Consider the following 23,737-nt stretch of genomic DNA (forward strand, 5'->3'; position numbering starts at 1 on the left):
ATTTAGATTATAGACTACAGAATATCTACAGTAGATGACAGTTGTCAGTTCAACCGTGTGTGTTCAACATGCGTGGCCAAGATGTGTGCCTACAGGTATATGACATGATACTAGGGTGTTAACCCCGTTATTCGCACGCTTGTATATGAGACTTCCTCGTTGCATCCCTACATTAGGTGAGTGGGATCTACGCTGATTTTAGCATTGTATCATGGTGGGGCACACTAGAAATATTGCTGCACACATTGTACCCATGTCGGGAATCAAACCTGGATAGTCAACGTTTAACCTCTATGATACACCTCCGCCCCTCATTAAGCAAAGTTTTGGGGTTTGATACAGTGAGTGAGTGAGTGAGTGAGCGAGTGAGTATGGTTTTACGCCGCAATATTCCAGCAATATCACAGCGGGGGACACCAGAAATGGGCTTCACACACTGTACCCACGTCGGGAATCGAACCTGGGTCTTCGACGTGACGAGCGAACGCTTTAACCACTAGGCTACCCGACCGCCCCATGGGTTCGATACAATGGAACCCAGCGACAGGGGATAACAGAAAAACATATCATCTCCAAAATGGAACAGTAATATTTCCCGTGACCTGGGCTAAGTGTGTGGACTAATAAACAAATGCTGTCCCAAACACAACCCTATAGAGCAGCCTCCATGTACAACTGTCTTGAGTTAGTCGAGCCCCGAGAAGATGCTGGAGAGATTCCAAGTAAGAGCGTTCCCCAAGCACATTTTCTTCCCATATGGAGACCTATATCAACACGACTGCTGTTTGACAACTCCCCTGCATCACCCTGACATGCACCTGCCCCGTTGAGAGCCGACACGGAGACCCTATTATAACCGTGAAATGTTATAACACTTCTTACATGCACAAACCCTGTTGCAGAACCTACGTTGACGGTGACCTGTCATAACACTCCTCAACATCGCACTTACATGCACCGACCCTGTGTTGAGCCCGCGCACTCGACCTCGTCCTGCCTTTGATAGCCAATCTATTAACTGTTGTTTCTCTGTTGCACGTTAATTCCCGCTTAATCAATGTCTTATATAGCCTGACCTTCCATTCAGTTAAAGATGCTCCATCATTGTGATGACCGTTTTATATCATATCAACAGCGTTGTTATAACAGGATACGTCAATATTGATGGATTAACGAATTTATATATGAACGAATAGTCTTCAAATATGGATGACAGGCAGTCTGTTTAAATAACTGTTCCGTTAACATTTGGATATAACAAAAAGCAGATATTTAAATTATTATCGATACTATACGACTGCGCGAAAATTGCCATTTCGTCATTTGTTTTGACATATGTGATAATTTAAATTAAACTTCTCAGTTAAGCGGAAACGTTCAATATTTCTTACGGGCGTACTATTTCTATATCATACAACCATGGGTTACTATCATCAAGCATTTACGTAGATACAGTGTATATTTTTCAAAAAATGTATTTCTGATGAAAAATTGACATTATGTTCTTTCTGTGGTCAATCTATAAAGCCTATGCGACGTTGATGGTATTGTTGTAGACAATGACGGAGCACCTTTAACGAGTCCATTGACTGCACACACGCATCATCTGACTCAGCCTTTCTCTTCTTGTGTATTGATGTTATTTTGAAGACAACCGATAATTGAATCGTCGTTCCCAAATCAAAACCTTGCTGTGTTTCCTAGCAACGTTTTCGTCGCTATGGCAATATATTTATCTGTGTTGTCTTCCCTCTTTATTTAGCTTGTTTGTGTCAGTTTGGTGTGTCGTTAGTTCGCTACAGCTTCGCCTTTCCTCCGCCGTCATTTCCTAGCCTCCCCTGGTAAGAAGCGTCGTAGTGATCAACTGTTTGTTTTTGATTTGACCATCAGCCTCCGCACTGGACGCGCATGAGCCAGAATCAGGGCAGGATTGGAGTAATACCGAGGGAGGTTTACCAAATACCGGTAGTAAACCTGTGAGTAAAGACAATATGGACGAATCGAAGGTCAGTGTAGGTAGTGAGGTAGAGCAGAAGAGTTCTGCAGAACAAGGGGGTGGGGATGAGCTCGGGGATCACGTGGAGGATGCACATAGTAACAGTGATGAGAGAGAGAACAGTTCCGGTAAACATGCCGAAGCTGCAAATAGCTCAAACGAAAATGGTAGCCATGATTCTGGATCCCCAAATGCTCTGCCAGATTCTGAGAAAACTGACACTGAAAAAGAAGCGGACGATACGGGTCAGGTTGTTACGTCACGTGATGCGAAGGGAGATAATCACGTCGGGGAAGTGGCTGGGGATGAGGAAGGGGGGGAAAGTGGATCAGAGTCTGAGAATGACGATTCCGGGGATGAGGAAAATGAGGCAGATGACGTCACCGCTGAAATCAGTCAAGCACATTCTAAAGATCCTAACCAATCACAAGAGAATAGGTCAGAAAAAGAAGAAACCAATAACCGTGTCGACGAAACAACGGAAACAGGTGAATCACAAGCCGCAGCACAAGAGCACAGTTCTACGGCAGATAACAGCGTAAGTAAAACAGCTGACGACACAACAGAGCGTAGACAATCACTGACTGAAAAATCCGACTCAGCAGAGCGAGAAGCGGAAATAGATGGGACAGAAAACAATCGCATGGATACGAACGATTCTGACCCTTCAAAGACCCAGTCACAGGAGGAAACGCCCCCTAGTGGTACAGCGGAAAGAAGTGACGTCAGGTCGGAACATAGCCAACCCCAAACTGAAGACCCGAACCAACTTCCGGAGAAAAGATCCCATGAAGGCGATACAGACAGTGGCGCAGGTTTAGACGAAAAGGAGTCATGTGTGCCAGGGCAAGCTTCACAGTCACGTGGTGACGAGAGTAGGGGAGAGGATCAGGTAATAATTAATTCAGATGATAGGGAAAATAGCGAAGAATTACAGGAGACAAGCGGTAGTAATCAGGTGGACGAACGGCCAGGGCAACGGATGGAGAATGGGCATTCAAATCAGGACAGTGAGATACAGCAAGGAAGTAATGGAGATGATACAGATGAAACGTTACAGACCCGGAGGCTGTCAGAGAATGAATCACATAATGTGATTGGAGCAGATTCTACAGAGGCTGACAATACAAGAGAAAATGCGGAGGAAGACCAAAGCGAGTCTTGGCAGCGAGACGGTGGCACTGGGGGAAACCAGGAGTCTTCCTCTTTGGATGGTCGTAAAAAGGATGAAAACGGAGACTTTGAGTTTGAAACTTCTAGTTTGAGTCAAACTGAGGGTGATACTACAAGAGGCCAGCCTCCGATATCAACCGTGTACGTTAAGGCTCCTAGGAGGCAGTCAGATCAGGATTCCGACTCCACCCGCAGCCAGGATGAGATCGAGATTGTGAGTCAGGCCAACAGACAAGATGGCGATCAACAGGAAACACAGAACGAGGAGAACGGGAGTGAAACTGATACGACGAAACAGGTCGGGGCTGAGATTGAGGAAAAGGGAGAGGCTGAAGTTGAGGAAAAGGAAGAGGTTGAGGTTAAACAAGAGGTCCAGGAGGATATCGCCAATGACGATGGGGAGCAGGGTGAGGTTGGTGTTAATTCAGACGTTAAGGCAGAGGAAATGGCCGAAACTGAAGATCCGAGTGAGGTGGTTAATAATGGTGAGGCTAAAGACAACGGAGGGATAGGAAAGGACGTTGAAGAGGATGGCGAGGTAGGCGAGAGGGACAAAGCGGAGAACGGCGAGGTAGGAAAGGAGGAAGTTGAGGTTGAGCACAGGAAGGAAAGTGTGGCTCATGATTCAGTTAAGGATGATAATTTGGATAAAGAGGTAAAGGTAGAGAGTGAGGTTACAAATACGATTGAGGGTGTACAGGATAGGGTTGAAGGCGACGACGAAGATGAAAGTGGGGAAAGTGAGGAAGAAGAGGACTCAAGCAGCGAGGAGGACGATGAGACAGGCGAAGACAGTGAAGACGATATCGAAGATGACAAGACGTCTGCTTTAGTTCCAGGTAACAAGACTATAGAAAGTACAGAGGTCCAAGCTGGGCAGCAGACAGAGAGTGAGAACACCAGGAAGGAGTCCACAGTGTCCGAGAATCCGCCTCCTGCTGCAACAAAGGAGGAGCCTGGAAGGAACAATAGGGGTGAGGCCAATGTCAAGGACGAAGAGAAGGGTGTACAGCCAGAGGAAGATAGGAGAATTAGCATTAAGGGGGACAGCAAGAGTATCCGCAGTACGCACAGTGCTCAGTCTAGGGGTAGCGTTGGTCAATCTAGACAATCTCTCAGGGCTTCGAGAATCAGTGTTGAAAAGCACGTCAAACCTGAGGTGCTAGACACCCCGGTTGACGCTGCACAAGCCCCAGGGCCAAGAGGAGACGAGGAGGAACAGGATAAGAAATCCGTGGCTACATCACGGGCTTCACTGACTGAGAGAGGAACTGGCGAGGAGGATGCGAAAGCAGACTCCAAAAGTATAGTGAGTCAAGATAGGAATGAGAAGGATGACACGACAATACACACAGATGTCACTGACAATGCGAACAATGAATCGCAGCAACATTCTGATTCCAAAACATGTGCTACAAGTCAAGAAAAAGAACCAGTTAGGGAAACAAAGAACACGAACAAACCAACAAGTGCCAAACAGGTGCATCACAGGCAGGAGAAGAAAAACGTCCCTCGAGGACGAACCGCGGTCGTCTCGCCTCAGAGATCCACGTCATCCCCACAGCGAGGCCGAGGGAGCTATGGGTCGGAAGTGAGGAGTGCCCGGAGAAGCCCGAGGGAGACCTCAAGGAGTCAGACAAGATCCCCCACAAGACCTCGCACGACGATGACCTCGAGATCAAGTAAAGGTGACTATGACACAGGCGCAGGAAACGCTTGGGGCATGTTATAACGCCCTTCGCAGAATCTTACACAACCATGCAATAACACACACACAAAGTTCTTTTATGATAGACATTTCAGAAATGTGCAGTGTTTTTGCTTGGTTGATTGAATTGTGAAGCTGAGACTTGTTATACATGCTCCAAGACGGCCCTCCTCGCAGCAGTGTAGCCAGATATATGTCGTGTAGTGACGCCATACATGACGTCATCAATGACGTCATCTTTGTAGATGTGAGTAGCATGAATGTTACTCTGTGGTAGATACCTATGTAACTCTGCGGTAGTGCATGTGAAGTATTATGTCGCGTTGGCAATGATCATTTAAAGAGCAGAGAGTTACGCTTAGGTTTAATTTCTGATGCTGTTTAAAAATGTCAGGCGAAAATATGAGTCGCAATTGTTTTATTAAAATATTTACTGCCTTGTTAATGTTTAATTAATGTCATCTGTCACTTAGATGCTTTGTAACACTTTTCACAGAATATACGAAGCAAGGTATTTATTAATACATGTATATGACTATATACAATATACATATATCACATACTAGTATATAATTCCCTGGTTATAGCATGGTTATTACATACTTTGATGTGAAAATATAACATTATCCTTCACGTGTATTGCCTGCGTATATATGTTCAACTGCATGACCGTTTCCTCATTTATATTCTCCACATAGTCAAACACGTCTTCAGTCCTACTGACCTCCCGTGGCTCCCTCCGCTCTTGTGCATGATCACCAATAAATATTATCTCGTTACATCTCCGCAGCTTGAATCCCTCTTCCACGCAGCCCTTTCGTGCACGCTCTTTACGATATCGAGTAGTTCTATCTATTACGATATTACATTATATATTCTGCCATGTGTTTGTTCCTTTCCCTGGCGTTTCTCTACCTTACCGTATGACTTAGCATGACGCTGTACTGTATGACTTGGTCAATAAAATAACCAGGTATAGTCTCTGTATTGACGGGAGCTTGAAGCATGCGGCTTAATGTGATAACGAGAAGCTGATTTTCGAAATGTTGGTGAACATATAGTCAAGTTATTATACATATTAAACATACGGCACTGTTACCAAAATTATATGAACAACTGCGTCAAAACGTGTTTTACTGCTCTGGGCACCGTTCCTCAAAGCGATCTTAGCACTAAGGCGATCGTAAGTCCTATACTTTAACATAGGCTTACGATCATCGTAGTGCTAAGATCGCTTTGAGGAACGGGGCCCTGGATCTTGGAGGTTTAAGGGTAAGCACAACTAGGACCACGCTGCGCATGTGCATCAACGATTTTTATTTTTTTTAGCATTGGTGGCGGTTTTCTAATATATTGTTGTGTGTTGGTGACTTCTTTCATCTAACCATTTTGCGAAATTATTATTGAGAATACTGCATGTAACATTAATGTGTAATTTCAATACAACTTGTACATGCATGTAGTAATCTAGTTGTATAACTTTGTATTCCCTGTTGCCAAGGTCATAGACATGGGTTTATGACCTCACTGTGGTCACACTGGTCACCCTCTGGCCAATATTGACCAACTGACGTCATAGCGTGAACAAGTAGGTAATAATGACATGGCAGTGGCAATAAGTAGCATTAAACACTCGTCACGTTGTCGAAGTATGGGAGTTGCGATTGTCCTGTAGCTAAGACAACTGTATATATGTGTTGACGTATGGGAGTTGCGATTGTCCTGTAGCTAAGACAACTGTATATATGTGTTGACGTATGGGAGTTGCGACTGTCCTATATCTAAGACAACAGTAAATATGTGTTGACATATGGGAGGTGCGATTGTCCTATAGCTAAGACAACAGTAAATATGTGTCGAAGTATGGGAGTTGCGATTGTCCTATAGCTAAGATAACAGTAAATCTGTGTTGATGTATGGGAGTTGCGATTGTCCTATAGCTAAGACAACAGTAAATCTGTGTTGAAGTATGGGAGTTGCGATTGTCCTATAGCTAAGACAACTGTATATGTGTGTAGAAGTATGGGAGTTGCGATTGTCCTGTAGCTAAGACAACTGTATACATGTGTTGACATGTGGGAGTTGCGACTGCCCTATAGCTAAGACAACAGTAAATCTGTTTTGAAGTATAGGAGGTGCGATTGTACTATAGCTAAGACAACAGTAAATATGTGTTGACACATGGGTGTTGCGATTGTCCTGTAGCTAAGACAACTGTAAATCTGTGTTGAAGTATGGTAGTTGCGATTGTCCTATAGCTAAGACAACAGTAAATATGTGTTGACATATGGGAGTTGGGATTGTCCTATAGCTAAGACAACTGTAAATCTGTGTTGAAGTATGGGAGTTGCGATTGTCCTATAGCTCAGACAACAGTAAATATGTGTTGACACATGGGTGTTGCGATTGTCCTGTAGCTAAGACAACTGTAAATATGTGTTGAAGTATGGGAGTTGCGATTGTCCTATAGCTAAGACAACAGTAAATCTGTGTTGAAGTATGGGAGTTGCGATTGTCCTATAGCTAAGATAACAGTAAATCTGTGTTGACGTATGGGAGTTGCGATTGTCCTATAGCTAAGACAACAGTAAATATGTGTTGAAGTATGGGAGTTGCGATTGTCCTATAGCTAAGACAACTGTATATGTGTGTAGAAGTATGGGAGTTGCGATTGTCCTGTAGCTAAGACAACTGTATATATGTGTTGACATGTGGGAGTTGCGACTGCCCTATAGCTAAGACAACAGTAAATCTGTTTTGAAGTATAGGAGGTGCGATTGTACTATAGCTAAGACAACAGTAAATATGTGTTGACACATGGGTGTTGCGATTGTCCTGTAGCTAAGACAACTGTAAATCTGTGTTGAAGTATGGTAGTTGCGATTGTCCTATAGCTAAGACAACAGTAAATATGTGTTGACATATGGGAGTTGGGATTGTCCTATAGCTAAGACAACTGTAAATCTGTGTTGAAGTATGGGAGTTGCGATTGTCCTATAGCTCAGACAACAGTAAATATGTGTTGACACATGGGTGTTGCGATTGTCCTGTAGCTAAGACAACTGTAAATATGTGTTGAAGTATGGGAGTTGCGATTGTCCTATAGCTAAGACAACAGTAAATCTGTGTTGAAGTATGGGAGTTGCGATTGTCCTATAGCTAAGACAACAGTAAATCTGTGTTGAAGTATTGGAGTTGCGATTGTCCTATAGCTAAGACAACAGTAAGTCTGTGTTGAAGTATGGCTCGTAAATCTGTGTTGAAGTATGGGAGCTGCGGTTGTCGTAGTTCTAAGAAAATAGTAAGTCTGTGTTGAAGTATGGGAGTTGCGATTGTCATAGATCGAAGACAGTTATAAATCTCCATTAATATAGGCGTTACGATCGTTCATTGGGGTACAAATGTTCTGAGATTACGTTAAAGTTGGAAAGTTGTGGAGCTACGACGATTGCAAATCCATGTTCCAATATTCACAATTATCCTACCATTGCTTGTGCAAATCTTAGACTAACATCTAGTCTCGGAAATGAACATATCGTACAGAAAAAAACCCAGTTGTTCAGTTATCGTGATAAAAATATAATAAAAAGGGGCCCAGTGACTCTATTCATTTTCAGATACTGCAGTGATCTAGACTTGCCAAACATTATAGACTTGCATGGGCTGTATTTGATATATATTTGTATCAGGGTCTGTAAGACAGACTAGTGCAAATCTCTAAACTATAGTTGATGATCAGTTATCTGCCCCAACGTGTACTACATTCCGGACTATAATCTCATCTGCTTCCGGTTCCGCGAAAGTAGAATCTGGCAGACAATCATTATCATAAAGGACATCCTATCCGTTCTGTATTTGTCAGTATGAATAACATCGGGAAGTGCACTTCTTTGACTTTTGTCATACAGATAGTTTGGCTGTTAAATATGTCCTAAGGTCCACAACAAATAAATTATTTCTTCACCTTTGTTCCCCAAGATTAGACTTGGTTTGAAGGCTGAAACGTTTTTGATGTCTACTCAGACTATCGAAAATATCAGCTGATTGCATGTCAATTTTGGGACAATTAGTTATATTCGTATTCGGGGAATGGTGAGATTCTGATGGCAAATAATCATTTTGTTGTGGATTTATTCTAAAATAACAAATACTTATTCCTATAAACATGTTGGTACGTTAAACCTGCACCAGTATGTTTTTAGACATTGAACTGCAAATGTCGAATGTAAGAATAACTTATTTTGTGGATTTTTTCTAAAATAACAAATACTTATTCCTATAAACATGTTGGTACGTTAAACCTGCACCAGTATGTTTCTAGACATTGAACTGAAAACAAATTACCGTATAGTTGATAATATAAGCAACGCTGATATGACCTGCATACGAGTTGTAATGTTTATTTCGTCACTACCGTGACAGGGGGTAAGAGTAAAGGGCGCAAGAAAACCAAAAAGAAGAGTCCGAGGGAGGAAAACCCCCAGGAAGAACCTGACGGTAACTATTGCGCATTCGTGACCACTCGTGTTATTCCGGGGCAGATACGGAAAAGGGCGAGTATTCACGAATGACTATATATGGCTTTAATGTTTATTGTAGACATAGACTGTAACCAAGTTGTTCCCATGGTTGCATAACAATATAGCCGCCTTCATAACCAACGCTAAATACTCCCTCCTAAAGTTCATTAGAGGCACAATACTTAAGTGGCGCTTTACAACAGGCCGAGAGCAGATCATAACCACATTGCTTTCACAACCATTATGGACAAATCCATCAAGTGTTACGGGGTACTGCCTGACCGTATATCATTAACATGGAGGCTTTGATGCTGAACCGTATTGTGTTATATCTTGTGAAAGAAATCACGTTATAACGTTTATTCCCTGTTGGACAGAACTTGTAGATATATATAGCTTTAAATGTATCAGTGTGAAACAGCTTAGCTCCATAACCAGCTTATGAGATTTGCATATGGAAAGATTCGTGTCAGATAATCCCCTCATTCCGGCTTCGATGTACGTTGTACTTGCATGATAACATGGCAGTGAATACCTCATAGAAATCCATTATACATAGATTAATTTCCTATTAGCGAACGCGGTTTATACTGAGGGCCCATGGCGCGAGTCTCCCATGAAAATTTGTGTTGAATTGGTCTTCAGCAGCTCATACTTGTCGTAAGAGGCGACTATGCTTGTCGTAAGAGGCGACTGACGGGATCGGGTGATCAGGCTCGCTGACTTTCTTGATGCATGTCACCGTATCCCAATTGGTCGTACCCGTGAAGATTCCGGGGTGGAATAGGTCTTCAGCAACCCATGCTTGCCGTAAAAGGTGACTATGCTTGTCGTAAAAGGCGACTAACAGGATCGGGTGGTCAGGCTCGCTGACTTGGTTGATGCATGTCATCGATCCCAATTGAGTGGATCGATGCTCATGATATTAATCACTGGATTGTCTGGTCCAGACTCGATTATTTTACGGACCGCCGTCATATAGCTGGAATATTGCTGAGTGCGGCGTAAAACAACAACCCAAAACCCAAACCAATTGGTCGATGCTCCTGATGTCAATCACTGGTTTGTCTGGTCTCTAGAGATCGCTCTACAGATCTATTTACGTCTGTAATGCAGCTGGAAATTAACGCTGCGTCGAACGACATACACACAAACAAAACAAACGATGGCCAGATTGGGTAGTTAGGTTAGGAAGGTTGTGGTGTAATACAATATGGACCAATTCTAAACCAATTGGATTTCTTGTTACACGTAATTTTGGGTAAAAATTCAAAGAGGTGGAAGTCATCCAAAACAGATTTATGAATTTTACCTGTGTGGCATTCGACCCCGGCCCGTGTGTGTGTGTGACTTAGTGTCACGTATTATGATTACACACCAGGGGCTCCTTGTAAAAACATGACTCGTGACCATATAACCAACCACCACCTACTATTGCCGAGACAGTCGTTATATCATTTCCATTTAGAGGACATTTCACTGCACATATCCCCCATGCTTTTGCTTTGCTTGAATGTGAAAAGATGTATGAATTTTAAATCATTCATGTATATATTTTACATATATATGTGTTATATTTCTTTATAAAAGATGAATATTTTAAGAATATGTTCTATATAGAATATTCGAAAACAGTTCCAGACTAAAACATTAGAAATAAGATGTTTGATAGCAGATTGACTTTTTGTCGTACTGTTGAACCCAATCTTGTAATCTTGTTGTTATGAAGTGAATCATGATCACACGGCTTTGAAGCGGTGCGCACATGGTATAGACCCCTAGGTCGGGATCCCACCCCGTCACTATACAGCCCCGACCTACGACCTATCCTATACAAGAGTCTTGCATAGCCTCACAATGCACGGGGACATATCTTTACGATAACATCAATACCTATGACGACAAACGTTTAAAGTCCTATCAATCTTTCAATACAGTTCCTCTAAGGATTGAACCGAGTCATTATATTCGAACAGTCCTCCTATCGATTTCAAGGCGGTTCCGATGTAAGGGTGTATGTGTTCGCAGGTGCACGCTGTCTACGCGGCCATACAGCTGCTTCGATATACCATCACACACCTGAGACAAGCTGGCAGGCCTTGACAGACTGTGTAGATCGATATCTGTAAACAACATTGTGCACGAGTGATTGCTTCACTATTGTAGTTACAGGGGACATGTCTGAAGTTAATAGCACGGATGTTGACGTAAAAACACTCCAACGGCAAAACGGCATTGCATAGTGTGAAGCCTCGTTATGGCAGATTCCCCCGGACGATTACCGTTGGCAAAGCTTATTGCAATAAAAGGAAATTTACTCCCTATACCAAAGATGCGTTTTTATCCCGACACTAACAGAGAACTTATCCCGTTTCGTGTTCACTTTGAACTGATTAGGAGGTTTTTACAATATCGCGATTCTGTTGTTCACTGAACGGATTAGAAAGGTTTCGCTGTATCGCAGTTGTGGAGCCTTGGTAACAGATAAACACGTGAGAAGCATTTTGTTCATCCCACTGATACACACCACTGTCATGTGTCCCCTTGGAGACGAGTCCATTTCAGACACAATGTTAAAACAGGGATTCTGTTCACGTTGGAGGCACGAGTGGCCATGTCGTTTTATGCTCCGCGAATCGCGAAGAGTTGCGTCCCTTAGGCGTGAACGAAGCCTTTGATCGTGGGATCGAGTCCCGATTCTCGCTGTTTATGTTCCCAGGTTTGTCAGCACCATACCCGTACTCACAAACGCGAGACCACGTCTAAGATCTGCATCACGTTGGCCTTTCCTCCCCATCCTGCTGAATCGTCTTGATGTAACCGAATTTTTGTTTATAGCGAAGTTGAACCAAACCAACAATCTGAAGTCCCTACACGTTTGTCCAATCATGCAGTTGGACCCATATACACATATACACATTGGTGGCCCAGGTGGCCCAGTCGTCTAAGGCGCCGCGATTCGCTGTGCAGAGTTGCGTCCCTTGGGCACGCCAGAAACCTATGATTGTGGGTTCGAATCCCAGTTCGCCCCGATTATGTTTCTAGGTTTGTCAGCACCATACCCGTGCTCGTGGGTTTCACCGAAGTGGTAAACGTCTGAGACCTGCATCACTTCGGGCTTTTTCTCCCACATTAAGCTGACACGCCGTGATATAACTGGAAAACTGTTAAAAGCGGCGTTAAACCAAACTCACTCACTCACTCTGAATAAACACAACTTGTCCCCGAACTCCTCTGGTGATCCCTCCCCAATGCTAATCCGTGATGTTCGCATGTGTAGATCCTGATGGCCGCTCCAAGCAGAGGGAGTTCTTCAGGGAGGAGCTCAAACGCCTGGAGGGAGCGCTCAAGAGGGAGAAGTCGAAAATAATCAAACCTGAAGTGTAAGTGGGTCGTAGCGACGTCATCAGGTATTGTAAATTCATACATAGAGTCCGACCATTTATGTCTTTTTCAATGCCAACAATTACACTGCCGGGCAAAAAGAAGTTTCAACCCAGGTTTGATGGTGGCTAAAAATGAAGAAAAGAATGTTATTGGATGGTGATGTATTTGATAAGGGTATCATGGCTGGGTTTGGACCATAAGTTGCAGCGTATGGGCGACTGTTTCCAGCCTAGTAACTTTTGTATTTTTTTGGTTAAATCCAATTTTCAAGTGTATACTTTCTTTGTTTAGTTTCTCTGCATTCCCTGAAAAGAAAATCAAAAAATCTTTTGTTGTCTCATTTTTTATATGAAGCTAACGCAATTATAAAGTGTATCGTGATTCGTATCGTTTCGTGAGCAAAGTATCCGATATATCGTATCGTGATTAGGTTTCTCCCATCACTAAGAATGTCCTTGGCGCCGATTTCTTAATAATAAACATATTAACATTTTAAATACCTGTAAAAAACAATTCTCCCTTAAACAAGACCTGTTTCTATTACAACACATGTTCACTTGTCATGAAGCGGGATTCTTGAATCTCTGTTTAGCCTTTAAAGGGGAACTGATTGACAGGTAGTTCGGGGAACAGCTGTGACATGCACGCCATTGAACACGGCTCTGATCACGTCATCAATTAGGAAATGTTGTACTGATCTACTGAGCAACACCGTTATTGATCGGACTGATCAATACGTATCCCTGTGTTATGTATAATTGAAGTGGCTGATTACATTGCTTGTTGTTTCAGTAAGAAACACACTCCATACATCTTCAACACACTGGAGCCCTACTACAACACTTCCACCGTCCGATACCTGGTGGAGCTGGTGAGTGCGTGAGTGGGTGGGGGACTCAGTGAGGGTGGGTGAGTGAGAGAGTTAGTTGTTTAACGCCGCACTCAGCAATATTACAGCTATATGACGGCGGTCTGTAAATATTCGAGTCTAGCCCAGACTATACAGTGATTGACACCATGAGCATCGATCCACGCAATTGGGGCACGATTACATGCATCAACCAAGTCATCGAGCCTGACCACCCGATCCCGTTAGTCGCCTCTTCCGACAAGCATAGTCGCCCTTTGCGGCAAGCATGGGTTGCTGAAGCCCTATTCTACCCCGGATCTTCACGGAAAGTGAGAAAGTGAGTGAGTGAGTGAGTGAGTACATGAGTGAGTAACCCGTGAAGGTCCTGATTAGAATAGGTCTGTAAGAAGCATCTAACGGGAACGGGTGGGCAGGCTCGCTGACGTGGTTGATGCATGTCATCGTATTCCAACAGCTTTGATCGAAGCTCTTGATATCAATCACTGGATTGTCTGGTCCAGACTCGATCATTTACAGACCGCCGTCGTATAGCTGGAATATTGCTGAATGCGGCGTTAAACAACAGACAAACAAACGAACGTGATTGAGTCAGTGATTGTGTTGTTGGACAAGTATTATATGCCTATTTGTGAGTGCTTTGGCCGCTTTGAACAGCATTTCGGTTCAGTCGTGACTATTTATGCAGAGATTAAAGGGAACATACATCCAAAAGGTGGCCTCATGAGACATACACGGTCGTCACCTATCCTTTTTTCTAGCCATCACGGACAATGGAAGGGCTAAGGGCTCACGTGTAGAGTTACGTCTCTGTGTCTGCTCGAGATCAGCTGGTCGTGGGTTCAAATACCAGATTCGACCCGATTATGACCCTTGGTCTCTCCGCTCATTACTAATGCTCGCGAGTTTCACCAAAGGGGTAACCAGATGCTAAAACACATTCGACCAACTGTTTATACTGATCAAAGCGGAGTAAAATGTGTATAATTGTGCTGAGATTCTGAACCAACCAGCTGTTCGTGTTGCCGCAAACGTACTGATCATCTTAAGTGACACGTGCTTCTAGTGTTCAGAAAAGAAAGAGTTCCGTCACTGTAATATTTACCCATGATGCTCTCTGTTGCAGCCGGAAGAGGTACAGCACCGGTTCGTGAGCCGGAAGACCGCTATCGGGCTGTGTGACCCCTGGGTGGACTACAGCATGGACACCAAGTTCCTGCCCCGCATCTCCACGTCCGCCCGGGCCGTCAACAGGCAGCAGGAGATGGAGAAGCGAGAGTAAGTCACCTATATCATTTCAACATATTTCAATAAGTGAACAGGATTTGGGGGACAACTACCAACCTTGATTGCCCTCTCCCTGGTACACATTTCACAATTTTAAAATTCAGATTACAGTAAACTACGGTAATAACGAACTAAAGGGACCACAAATTTTAGTTGGTTATAACCGTTGTTCGTTACAAGCAGAGCTCCAGATAAGCTTTGGGTGTTGTGGGTATTTTACCCATGCATTTTAAAATCATTGGGTATCAGTAATTCTATCTGGGTATTCAAATTTCTGTTACCCAATACTTTTTACACATGTGGGTATTTAAGTTAAATATTTAAAAACTCTATTCATCTAGTCCCTGCAAACTGGTGTTGTGTGGGTTCGAGAGCTTTATAGGACTAAAAAATACCACGTTACTTCCACAAGAAAGCGTGATGGCAAATGATCATGATGTAACTGTCATCGTGGAGTTTGGCAAGGTTGACGGAATGCCCGTTTATAATTTCAAAATAAGTTGCTGATTTGCTGATCGAATACGCAGGGGTACTTCACAATATTTTGATGATACGCACAAGTTTTATTTTTGTAGAATATCTGTAATGTTCGTTGCGTATTTGATACGCTTTGATTTTATTTTACTGCGTATTTCTGCATTTCTGATGCGTATTTTACGCAGATACGCAGCTTATCTGGAGCTCTGTTACAAGTATACAGCCTATACACAGTAAATGAACAGGGCAAGAAACAGTTCTATATATCCGCCAGTTCGTTATAGGCGTGTTCGTTATAAATGTAGTTTACTCCACACAGAGAGAAATACATGGTAGATTGAACAGTTCTTTTTGTATCTATATTGCCCTATAACTGTAGGTTCAAATCAACAGGTATATAATGCACAAGATTTTAAGGCTGTTAAACAGTATTACACGCTGGCTTCTAAACAGTGTTCATTCCAGGAGATGATGATATGCATTTTCAAACATGTACATTTCGGATGGTCTTTCATACAAATTCTATATAAATCATAATGTGATCTTGAAGACAACTATATACTCTGCATAGCAGGCACACGATGGCCCCGTTCGTAATCACGGCGTCGTAATTCACTGTACAGCGTTGTCGCCCGTCGTCGATCCACAAACCTCTGATCGTGGGTTCGAATTCCATATTCGATCAGATTATGATCCTTGGTCTGTCTGCACCATACCCTTACCCTTGCTGACCGCCTCCGTGGTCTAGTGGTAGAGCGTCCGCCCGGAGAGCGGAAGGTCTAGGGTTCGATCCCGGGCCGCGTCATACAAAAAGACGTTAAAAGATTGTACTTGTTGTTACCCTGTCTGGCGCTCGGCATTAAGGGGCTAAAACAAGGACTGGTCGGCTCGGAGTCAGTATACTGTGTCTGAGTGGGGTATTCATGTTAAACTGCGGCATGGTATCTCAGTGAGCTAGCACTATAAATCGGCATCAGTCCGGTCTAGTACAAGCAGCCACACACACACATACACGTGCATGCACGTCGCTATATAAGTGCAATAATCTTGGACGCGACGTTAAACCCAATTTCACCTCACCTCACCTTACCCTTGCTAGTGGGTTCTACAAAGTGATTTTTGTTTTGTCCTCATGTACATATAGATGACACGGCGTGATTAAACAGAGACATGTTCACAACTGCGTTAATCCAATGTACTGTATGTAGCATGCGTTACTTGGGTGGGCGACGTTAACTATATGTGTGTTGTTCTCTGTGGTCAGCGAGAAGATTCGGGATCGAGAGAAGCGCTCTAAAAAGGAAGGAAGCACCAGACTGCCCAAGTTCCCTGTCGTCACGCTCGACTCCAAGGAGCTCGCCACCAAACCGTTATACTACAGTGATGTTCCTGAACTAAGGTAGGTGATGCCCGCGACCATCCCCAAACCCACGCCCCCGCCCCCTCCCACTCCTAAGCCCACGTCCGCGCCCACCCCCAGAACCAAACCCATACCCACGAGCATCCCCAACCCCACACCAACGCCCACGACCACCCCATCCCCAAAGCCCACGCCCACGCCCACGACTACAGCAGCATTTATACGGGCAATTGGACCTTGGCTGTCAAGTACATGATTGTAAAAACTATATAATGTAAGATGTAATGAACGAACAGATCCCGTTAGTCTTAAAATAAGATTTACTGACACTGCCAGTACCAGTTTGTATCCCCGTGTAAAGTTTCCAGTTTGTCGCGTACGGCCATGTGTGTGAGTTGACAGGTGGGTGTCGGCGGCTATCCATATAGAAGGTTATACTAAAATTCACTCATGCGGGTTTTTATTACAAAATTGATTTAATAGGAATTACGGAGAAATATATTTAATAGTAAATTATAAAGTCGACATAAACAAGCAAAAGAGCTTGGGAAGGAATATTCACATTACGTGTTAAGTTACAATGCATCTCATTCATGGCATCATCCATAATAATCTCTCCTTTCTGTTGCGATAAATACCCTGGACTCATTCGTCTAGACATACACCACATTGAATAATCCTGCCGATCACATTACACAGTTCTGTGAAGTGTTACTGATATCAGAGATGGATGTGGTGGTGTCATTTCTCAAACAAAGCTTTTGCAGTTACCAGCTTCCTCTGAAAACGTCCACTAAAACAGTGCAAACCTAATCCCCTGCCTGTTACCTTACAATGGGCCCATGGTAACTGTCATAGAATGAAGTCAGTGGATGTATTATTAATACACTGGATAATCGAGGATGGCATCAAACATAATCTTATATTTCCATTACTTGACAATGACATGTATGTGCTCTACTATACTTAATTTAAATATTCATCTTAGTATATAGCTTGTGTATGTACTGTATGTACATTAATATTTTTTATGTATTATGGTCACGTGTTTTTTATCTTAATATTTATATTGTAATGCTCTATGATGGATATCTAATTACTGATACAAATTATTATTATCATTATTATTATTATTATTAATAATATTTCTTCTCTTTCAGGCGGGAGCTCCGTGACAAATACAGTCAGAACGCAACAAAGAAAATCGACGAAGATTACACGCGAACAAAACAAGACTTCTACCGCATGGATCTTGACAAGCTTGATGAAGTGCATCCTTTGAACCGCCCGCACATGCGCAATGCATATTTCGCCTACCTCCAGAATACCCCTGGCTCCAGGAAGGCGGTGGTGGAGTGCGTGAAGGGATTGAAGGCGGAAGGCAAGGCGAACTAGGCATTGCGCATGCGTTGTGCAAAGCAGACGGTGTAAATAAACCATAGCAATATTGTACATATCTTATACGTCGTGGAAATAATGTTGAGTTTTCAGCTGGTCTCGCATTTACCCATACTGTATCATCTACTCTTGGAATAAGGTTAAGCGCCCCTCTGCTAATTGGTCATTAGGTTTGAAAACCTGTACATAAATAAGCTGTCGATAAGTAAGGACAACAATCATGACATTTTCGAAAGAGGTATTCCTAATATTGGTGGACATTTCATTGTGTGTATTACTTAAAATACGTGCGTTACGTGCATGACCATCTTCTCGGGGCAAGGGAGATAACTGACTATAAAACTAGACTTTTAAGGTCAGTTATCTCCCTTGCCTCTGGAAGAAGGTGCATGAAATATGCAGTGAAACTCCTTCCATCCGGTAAAGTCGTCCGGATTAACGAAATAGTTACGGAGAATCATGATTTGTATGTATATATACATTCCTAATTGTTCTGACGACGGAGCCCAGTCTAAAGGGGCTTCACTGTATAAAATCTACACGAACAGATCATCTCAGGAACGAAGTATAACGCCGTTGATGTCGACAACGTAGATGGATTATCATTTACCGTTTTCTGTCAAACATCACAAAGGTTTATAAAGCGTTTATGATAGACATCCAGAGGTAGACAGAGTAAATGTATGTTCCAAAATAATGGCTCCAATACATAAACTTTAAAAGCAGGATTAGAGGGGTCGATAGTCGGAAGCCAGTTGAAGAATGTTTCCGCCGATATATATATATGTGCCTTATATGACCCCTGACACAACCGTCTCCATACGTCAACCGTTACTGATGTCAACGTTATTTTCGCGACTTCCATTAAACTGTTATATTTGTATGCATAGGTTTCTTCTACATACGTGTTCCTGGGACAAGCAGGGGCGGTCGGGTAGCCTAGTGGTTAAAGCGTTCGCTCGTCACGCCGAAGACCCGGGTTCGATTCCCGACATGGGTACAATGTGTGAAGCCCATTTCTGGTGACCCCCGCCGTGCTGGAATACTGCTAAAAGCGGCGTAAAACCATACTCACTCACACACTCCTGGGACAAGCTACATAAAATCGGGGTATATTTCTCTATTTCGCGTTATTGACAAAAATGTAGAATGAGGTATGTCTTGCGTCGTAAATGCGTCTGTGTATTGGAAACGTATGATGTACTGATAGACACTACGTCTACTCGTCGGAAATAGTTTTATCAGTGAAACACGTTATGGAGTTCCGACAATGTTCCGTCCGTTTTGAACGATGTAATAAAATGTTTATATCACGGGCACTTGGCTCACCGAATCAGCATATATGCATGCGATGTATCAGCATTACATTACATTTCATAGTGTTAACTGCCTCCAACTGTGACTCGTTTGATTACATAGAGAGTCATGCGACACCAGGGTGAACCGAGCGATTACATTGTCAATTGTCTGATTACATAGTCATGTGACTATTTTGATTACATTGTGGGTTGCAGGACCATGGGTAAGTCATTACACATTGCGAGATGTAGTGTGACTCGAGGGTAATTGCAATGGTAGACCGGTGTAAGACACGTGATTGCATTGTAGCCATGTCATTGGGAGTGGCAACATCCAGTTATCTTGTCCAAGAGGGTTGCCTGACACTGTTCCTCCCTGGGTGCTGTTGTACAAAACAACCTTTAATAGCGCTGTGGTGATCGTAAGTCTGTTAAAGTATGGGAGTTTGGATCACCTTAGCGCTAAGATACCTTTCTACAACGGCACCCTGGCTGCCGAGGACACAGAAGTCATCCAAGAGGTATCCAGTGTGCATGTGTAGAAGTCTTTTCGACAGTCACTTCATAAGTGATAACACCAAGACTCAACTCATTTCAAGATGGTCTCTCGCTCTGGTGTAGCTAAATCGAAGCCTTTCGTTACATCATTACTGTTGTACAGAATACATAAGCCTTTCTGTGATATATTTAATGCTTTAACCAAATTGTAATAAATATCATATAAATCTGTGTTCCTTGTACTATGGTTTCTGCGGGAGTGAGTGAGTATGGTTTTACGCCGCTTTTAGCAATATTCCAGCAGTATCACGGCGGGGGACACCAGAAATGGGTTTTCACACATTGTACCCGTGTCGGGAATCGAACCCGGGTCTTCGGCGTGACAAGCGAACGCTTTAACCACTAGGCTACCCGACCGCTTTGGTTTCGGCGGGAGATGGAATGACCCTATACAGTTGGATCTACAGAATAGTCAAGACTACCAATGGAAAATACACAAATGTGTAAAAAAAGACGGAAAGTGTTGTCGCATTTGCACACCAGTGGGCCGACCAATTAGCTGATATAGCAAATACACAGCTACACAATGTGTGGAGACACCCGTGAAGATCCGGGTAAGAAGTTGGTCTTCAACAAACCATGCTTGTAAGAGGCGACTAACCGGATCGGATGGTCAGACTTTGTGTGTTGGTAGGTTGGTTGGTGTGTTGATTAACGCCGCACTCAACAATATTACAGTTATATGACGGCGGTCTGTAAATAATCGAGTTTGGGCCAGACAATCCAGTGATTAAGATCATGAGCATCGATCCACGCAATTGAGATCGATGACATGCATCAACGAAGTCAGCGAGCCTAACCACCCGATCCCGTTAGTCGCCTCTTACGACAAGCATAGTCGCGTCAGACTTTGTAACTCGGTTGATGCATGTTATCGTATCCCAACTGCATAGATCGATGTGCATGTCAGTCATGGGCCAGGTTCGATTATTTACAGACCGCCGTCATACAGCTGGAATATTGCGGTGTCCTGATGGAGGGGGTGGTCATCGGTTGGTCAAAGGGTTCCTTATGGTGCTATCATATATACCCCGTTGGCGTAGATAGTTACTCCTGCTATTGACCGCAGGTGTGTTTGAATCGACTGGTTACTGACAAAGATGGAACATTAGACAGCGGATACATACAACGTTCACTTACTCCCTCATACATGTGAGGTGAAATGGGGTTTAACGCCAGGTTTACGTCTATTTCCTGAGTGTAGGTATATATAGCGACGTGCATTCGCGCGCGCGTCTGGCTGTCTGTGTAGCTGCTTGTACTAGTTCGGACATATACCGGTTTTATATAGTGCGAGCCGACCTATTCTCAATTTATCCCCGTAATGCTGAGCGCAAGGTATGAAGCACACAAAGAAGCAGCTAGTCTGCCATACAGACCCTGAAACAAATATATCCAACACAGCCCATGGAAGTCAATAATATTTAGCAAGTCTACATCACTGCAGTTTCAGTTTCTTAAAATGAAAAAAGTCTCTGGGCTCCGTATTATTATTTTATTAAGATATTTAACAACTGTTAACAACTGCAAAAGATCTTCATTTCAGAGACTGGCGTTAGTCTGGAAGCAGCAGCATTGTCACCTTGCCAGGGGTGCCCCAGAATCCATGGCCCTTTCGTCCGAGAATTTTTAGATATTAAACACATCCCTCCAGAAGCATGTAAGAAGAACTATGTATTATTGGTGAACGTGGTTACCTTGACAACCTCAAATATTGTCTGAAAACATCTGGGAATATAGGGAATTATTTGCTCTAATGGGCGTCGGGATCGTTCGAAGAGCATAAATCATGAACTGTTTAACATACTTTGCATACACTTGAGCAAAGAAATAACTAGTGCCTATCGTTTTCTGGAAGGAATAAGATATGTTATTTACAATTGAAAGCTTGCAAGGATGGCGGAGGATATGGATGACACTGTGGTCTTCCTTCTCAGCCAAATGATATGGTTTACTGCTCACGTTCGAGTGATGTAAGGGAGGTAACTCATGCTAGGATCCGTTCTTCCAATTTGCAATTAACACAACTGCGGGTTCAAAAAAAGAAAAAGAAAGAAAAACGTCTTAGGTGATCTTTTGTTTTGAATGTTACAACTTGCTGAAGATTAACTGATGTGGACCGTGTCAATTTTAGAAAGAGATGCAGTCACGGATGACCTTTCCTGTATTATTCGAGTTTCAAACAAGCATGAAATACTCACATCCCCCGCCAATGACATGTCGGGTTGTGTGCAATGTAAATGGCCTAATTGCAGCACTAAAAAAATTTATTACTGGTGTTGTTTTTCCATCTGCAGTTTATGATAGAATATGTAACTGAATTTGTAATGAGTAAGGATGAGACATATGGACGAACTTCTTTATTACAATTAGGAGCGATGGTTTCGGTGAAGGTTCTGACACCGTTATCAAGCAAGTGAAGTACAGAGTATGGTTGACAAGAATATATAGTGTTTTAACAGTTGAGTAGGTTTAAGATCAGTTACACTGTTGTATTTGTAATGAGTTGTGTTTCTGCATGAAGTTAGTCAGTGAATGCAAGAACTGTGTCCATGACACTTTTGGAGGAACATACACTCAAGCAATGCAGAACTTACCAGCAAGAAAGGAAATGTATTCAATACTGTGAGATGGCATTATGTGCCAAGTTTGGTGAAGAAATATAGTACGGTTTTCAAGATCTGCTCCGGAAACGAGGACTACCGCCATTTTCAGTCTAAATCAGTCGCTGCCATGGAAACTCAAAAAATATTTATTTTTTAAATCCCAAACAATTAAAAGGCACCAGTTCACCACTAGATCTATCTATGTGCCAAGTTTAGTGAAGGAAATATGGTACGGTTTTCAAGATCTGCTCCGGAAACGAGGACTACCGCCATTTTCAGTCTAAATCAGTCGCTGCCATGGAAACTCAAAAAATATTTATTTTTTAAATCCCAAACTATCAAAAGGCACCAGGTCACCACTAGATCTATCTATGTGCCAAGTTTGGTGAAGAAATGTGGTACGGTTTTCAAGATCTGCTCCGGAAACGAAACGTGACGGACGGACGGCACCCATTCCTATATCCCCCTTCCACTTCGTGGCAGGGGATAATAACATGCATACATGAAATACCCTGAACGCGTTTGCTATGAGAAGTAGGAGTCGAATCGAATCGAATCATATTCATTCTCGAGAAATATGGGACGTTACCAAAAAAAAAGAGATGGTTTAGACACTTCCAGGAACCCATGGTAGCAAATGGGTCCTGGATATAATTCATCACAATAGACTGGAGATATATAACGCTGGATAATCGAAGAGACTCAAGTCTAGTGTAACAAATATGAGATTTTGAAGTCCATTTCAATAACAATACTACACTTTGATTTAAATAAGTAATAGATTGAACTGTTGGAGTGAACAGTCTAATTAATTCTAATAGTCAGACATATATCCCTGGGGAATGTGTTGAGAATGTCACAGCCCTTGTTCAACGGTTTGTTGGCATTGATTCGTCCAGATTACAGCTTCACTGTCCACCACTCATTCTTGTGGCTATCTGTTGTCCGCTGGTACTCGGGTCAAATCTTTCTTTTCAAATTGGCTGTCTGGTACTATAAACGTGTTATGTTACGTGCGTGCATAATAAAAATTAGCCGTTATTTGCTTGCATCACGGTAACCTCTTTTTGAGTGTTGAGTGCAGTTTGGCATGACAGACAC

General features: G+C 42.9%; 1 protein-coding gene across 2 annotated transcripts in view; it reads left to right on the plus strand.

Annotated features, from left to right (window-relative positions):
- The window catches only part of LOC124131612 (spore wall protein 2-like), a 35,542-nt gene extending 15,341 nt beyond the window's left edge, over positions 1 to 20,201 (plus strand). Inside the window, exons 3-9 of one of the 2 annotated variants that reach the window (XM_046494990.2) lie at positions 1,891 to 4,857; positions 9,300 to 9,374; positions 12,678 to 12,780; positions 13,577 to 13,655; positions 14,779 to 14,930; positions 16,681 to 16,815; positions 17,937 to 20,201. In XM_046494990.2, the coding sequence (XP_046350946.2) occupies positions 1,891 to 4,857; positions 9,300 to 9,374; positions 12,678 to 12,780; positions 13,577 to 13,655; positions 14,779 to 14,930; positions 16,681 to 16,815; positions 17,937 to 18,171 (3,746 nt within the window). In that variant the 3' untranslated portion in view covers positions 18,172 to 20,201. The remainder of the gene's footprint in view (positions 1 to 1,890; positions 4,858 to 9,299; positions 9,375 to 12,677; positions 12,781 to 13,576; positions 13,656 to 14,778; positions 14,931 to 16,680; positions 16,816 to 17,936) is intronic. The other variant, XM_046494991.2, reaches the window with a different exon arrangement.
- The last annotated feature ends 3,536 nt before the right edge of the window (positions 20,202 to 23,737 follow it).

Source organism: Haliotis rufescens, unplaced genomic scaffold, assembly GCF_023055435.1.
Source record: "Haliotis rufescens isolate VD_foot unplaced genomic scaffold, xgHalRufe1.0.p SCAF_104, whole genome shotgun sequence".
Lineage (NCBI taxonomy): Eukaryota > Metazoa > Mollusca > Gastropoda > Lepetellida > Haliotidae > Haliotis > Haliotis rufescens.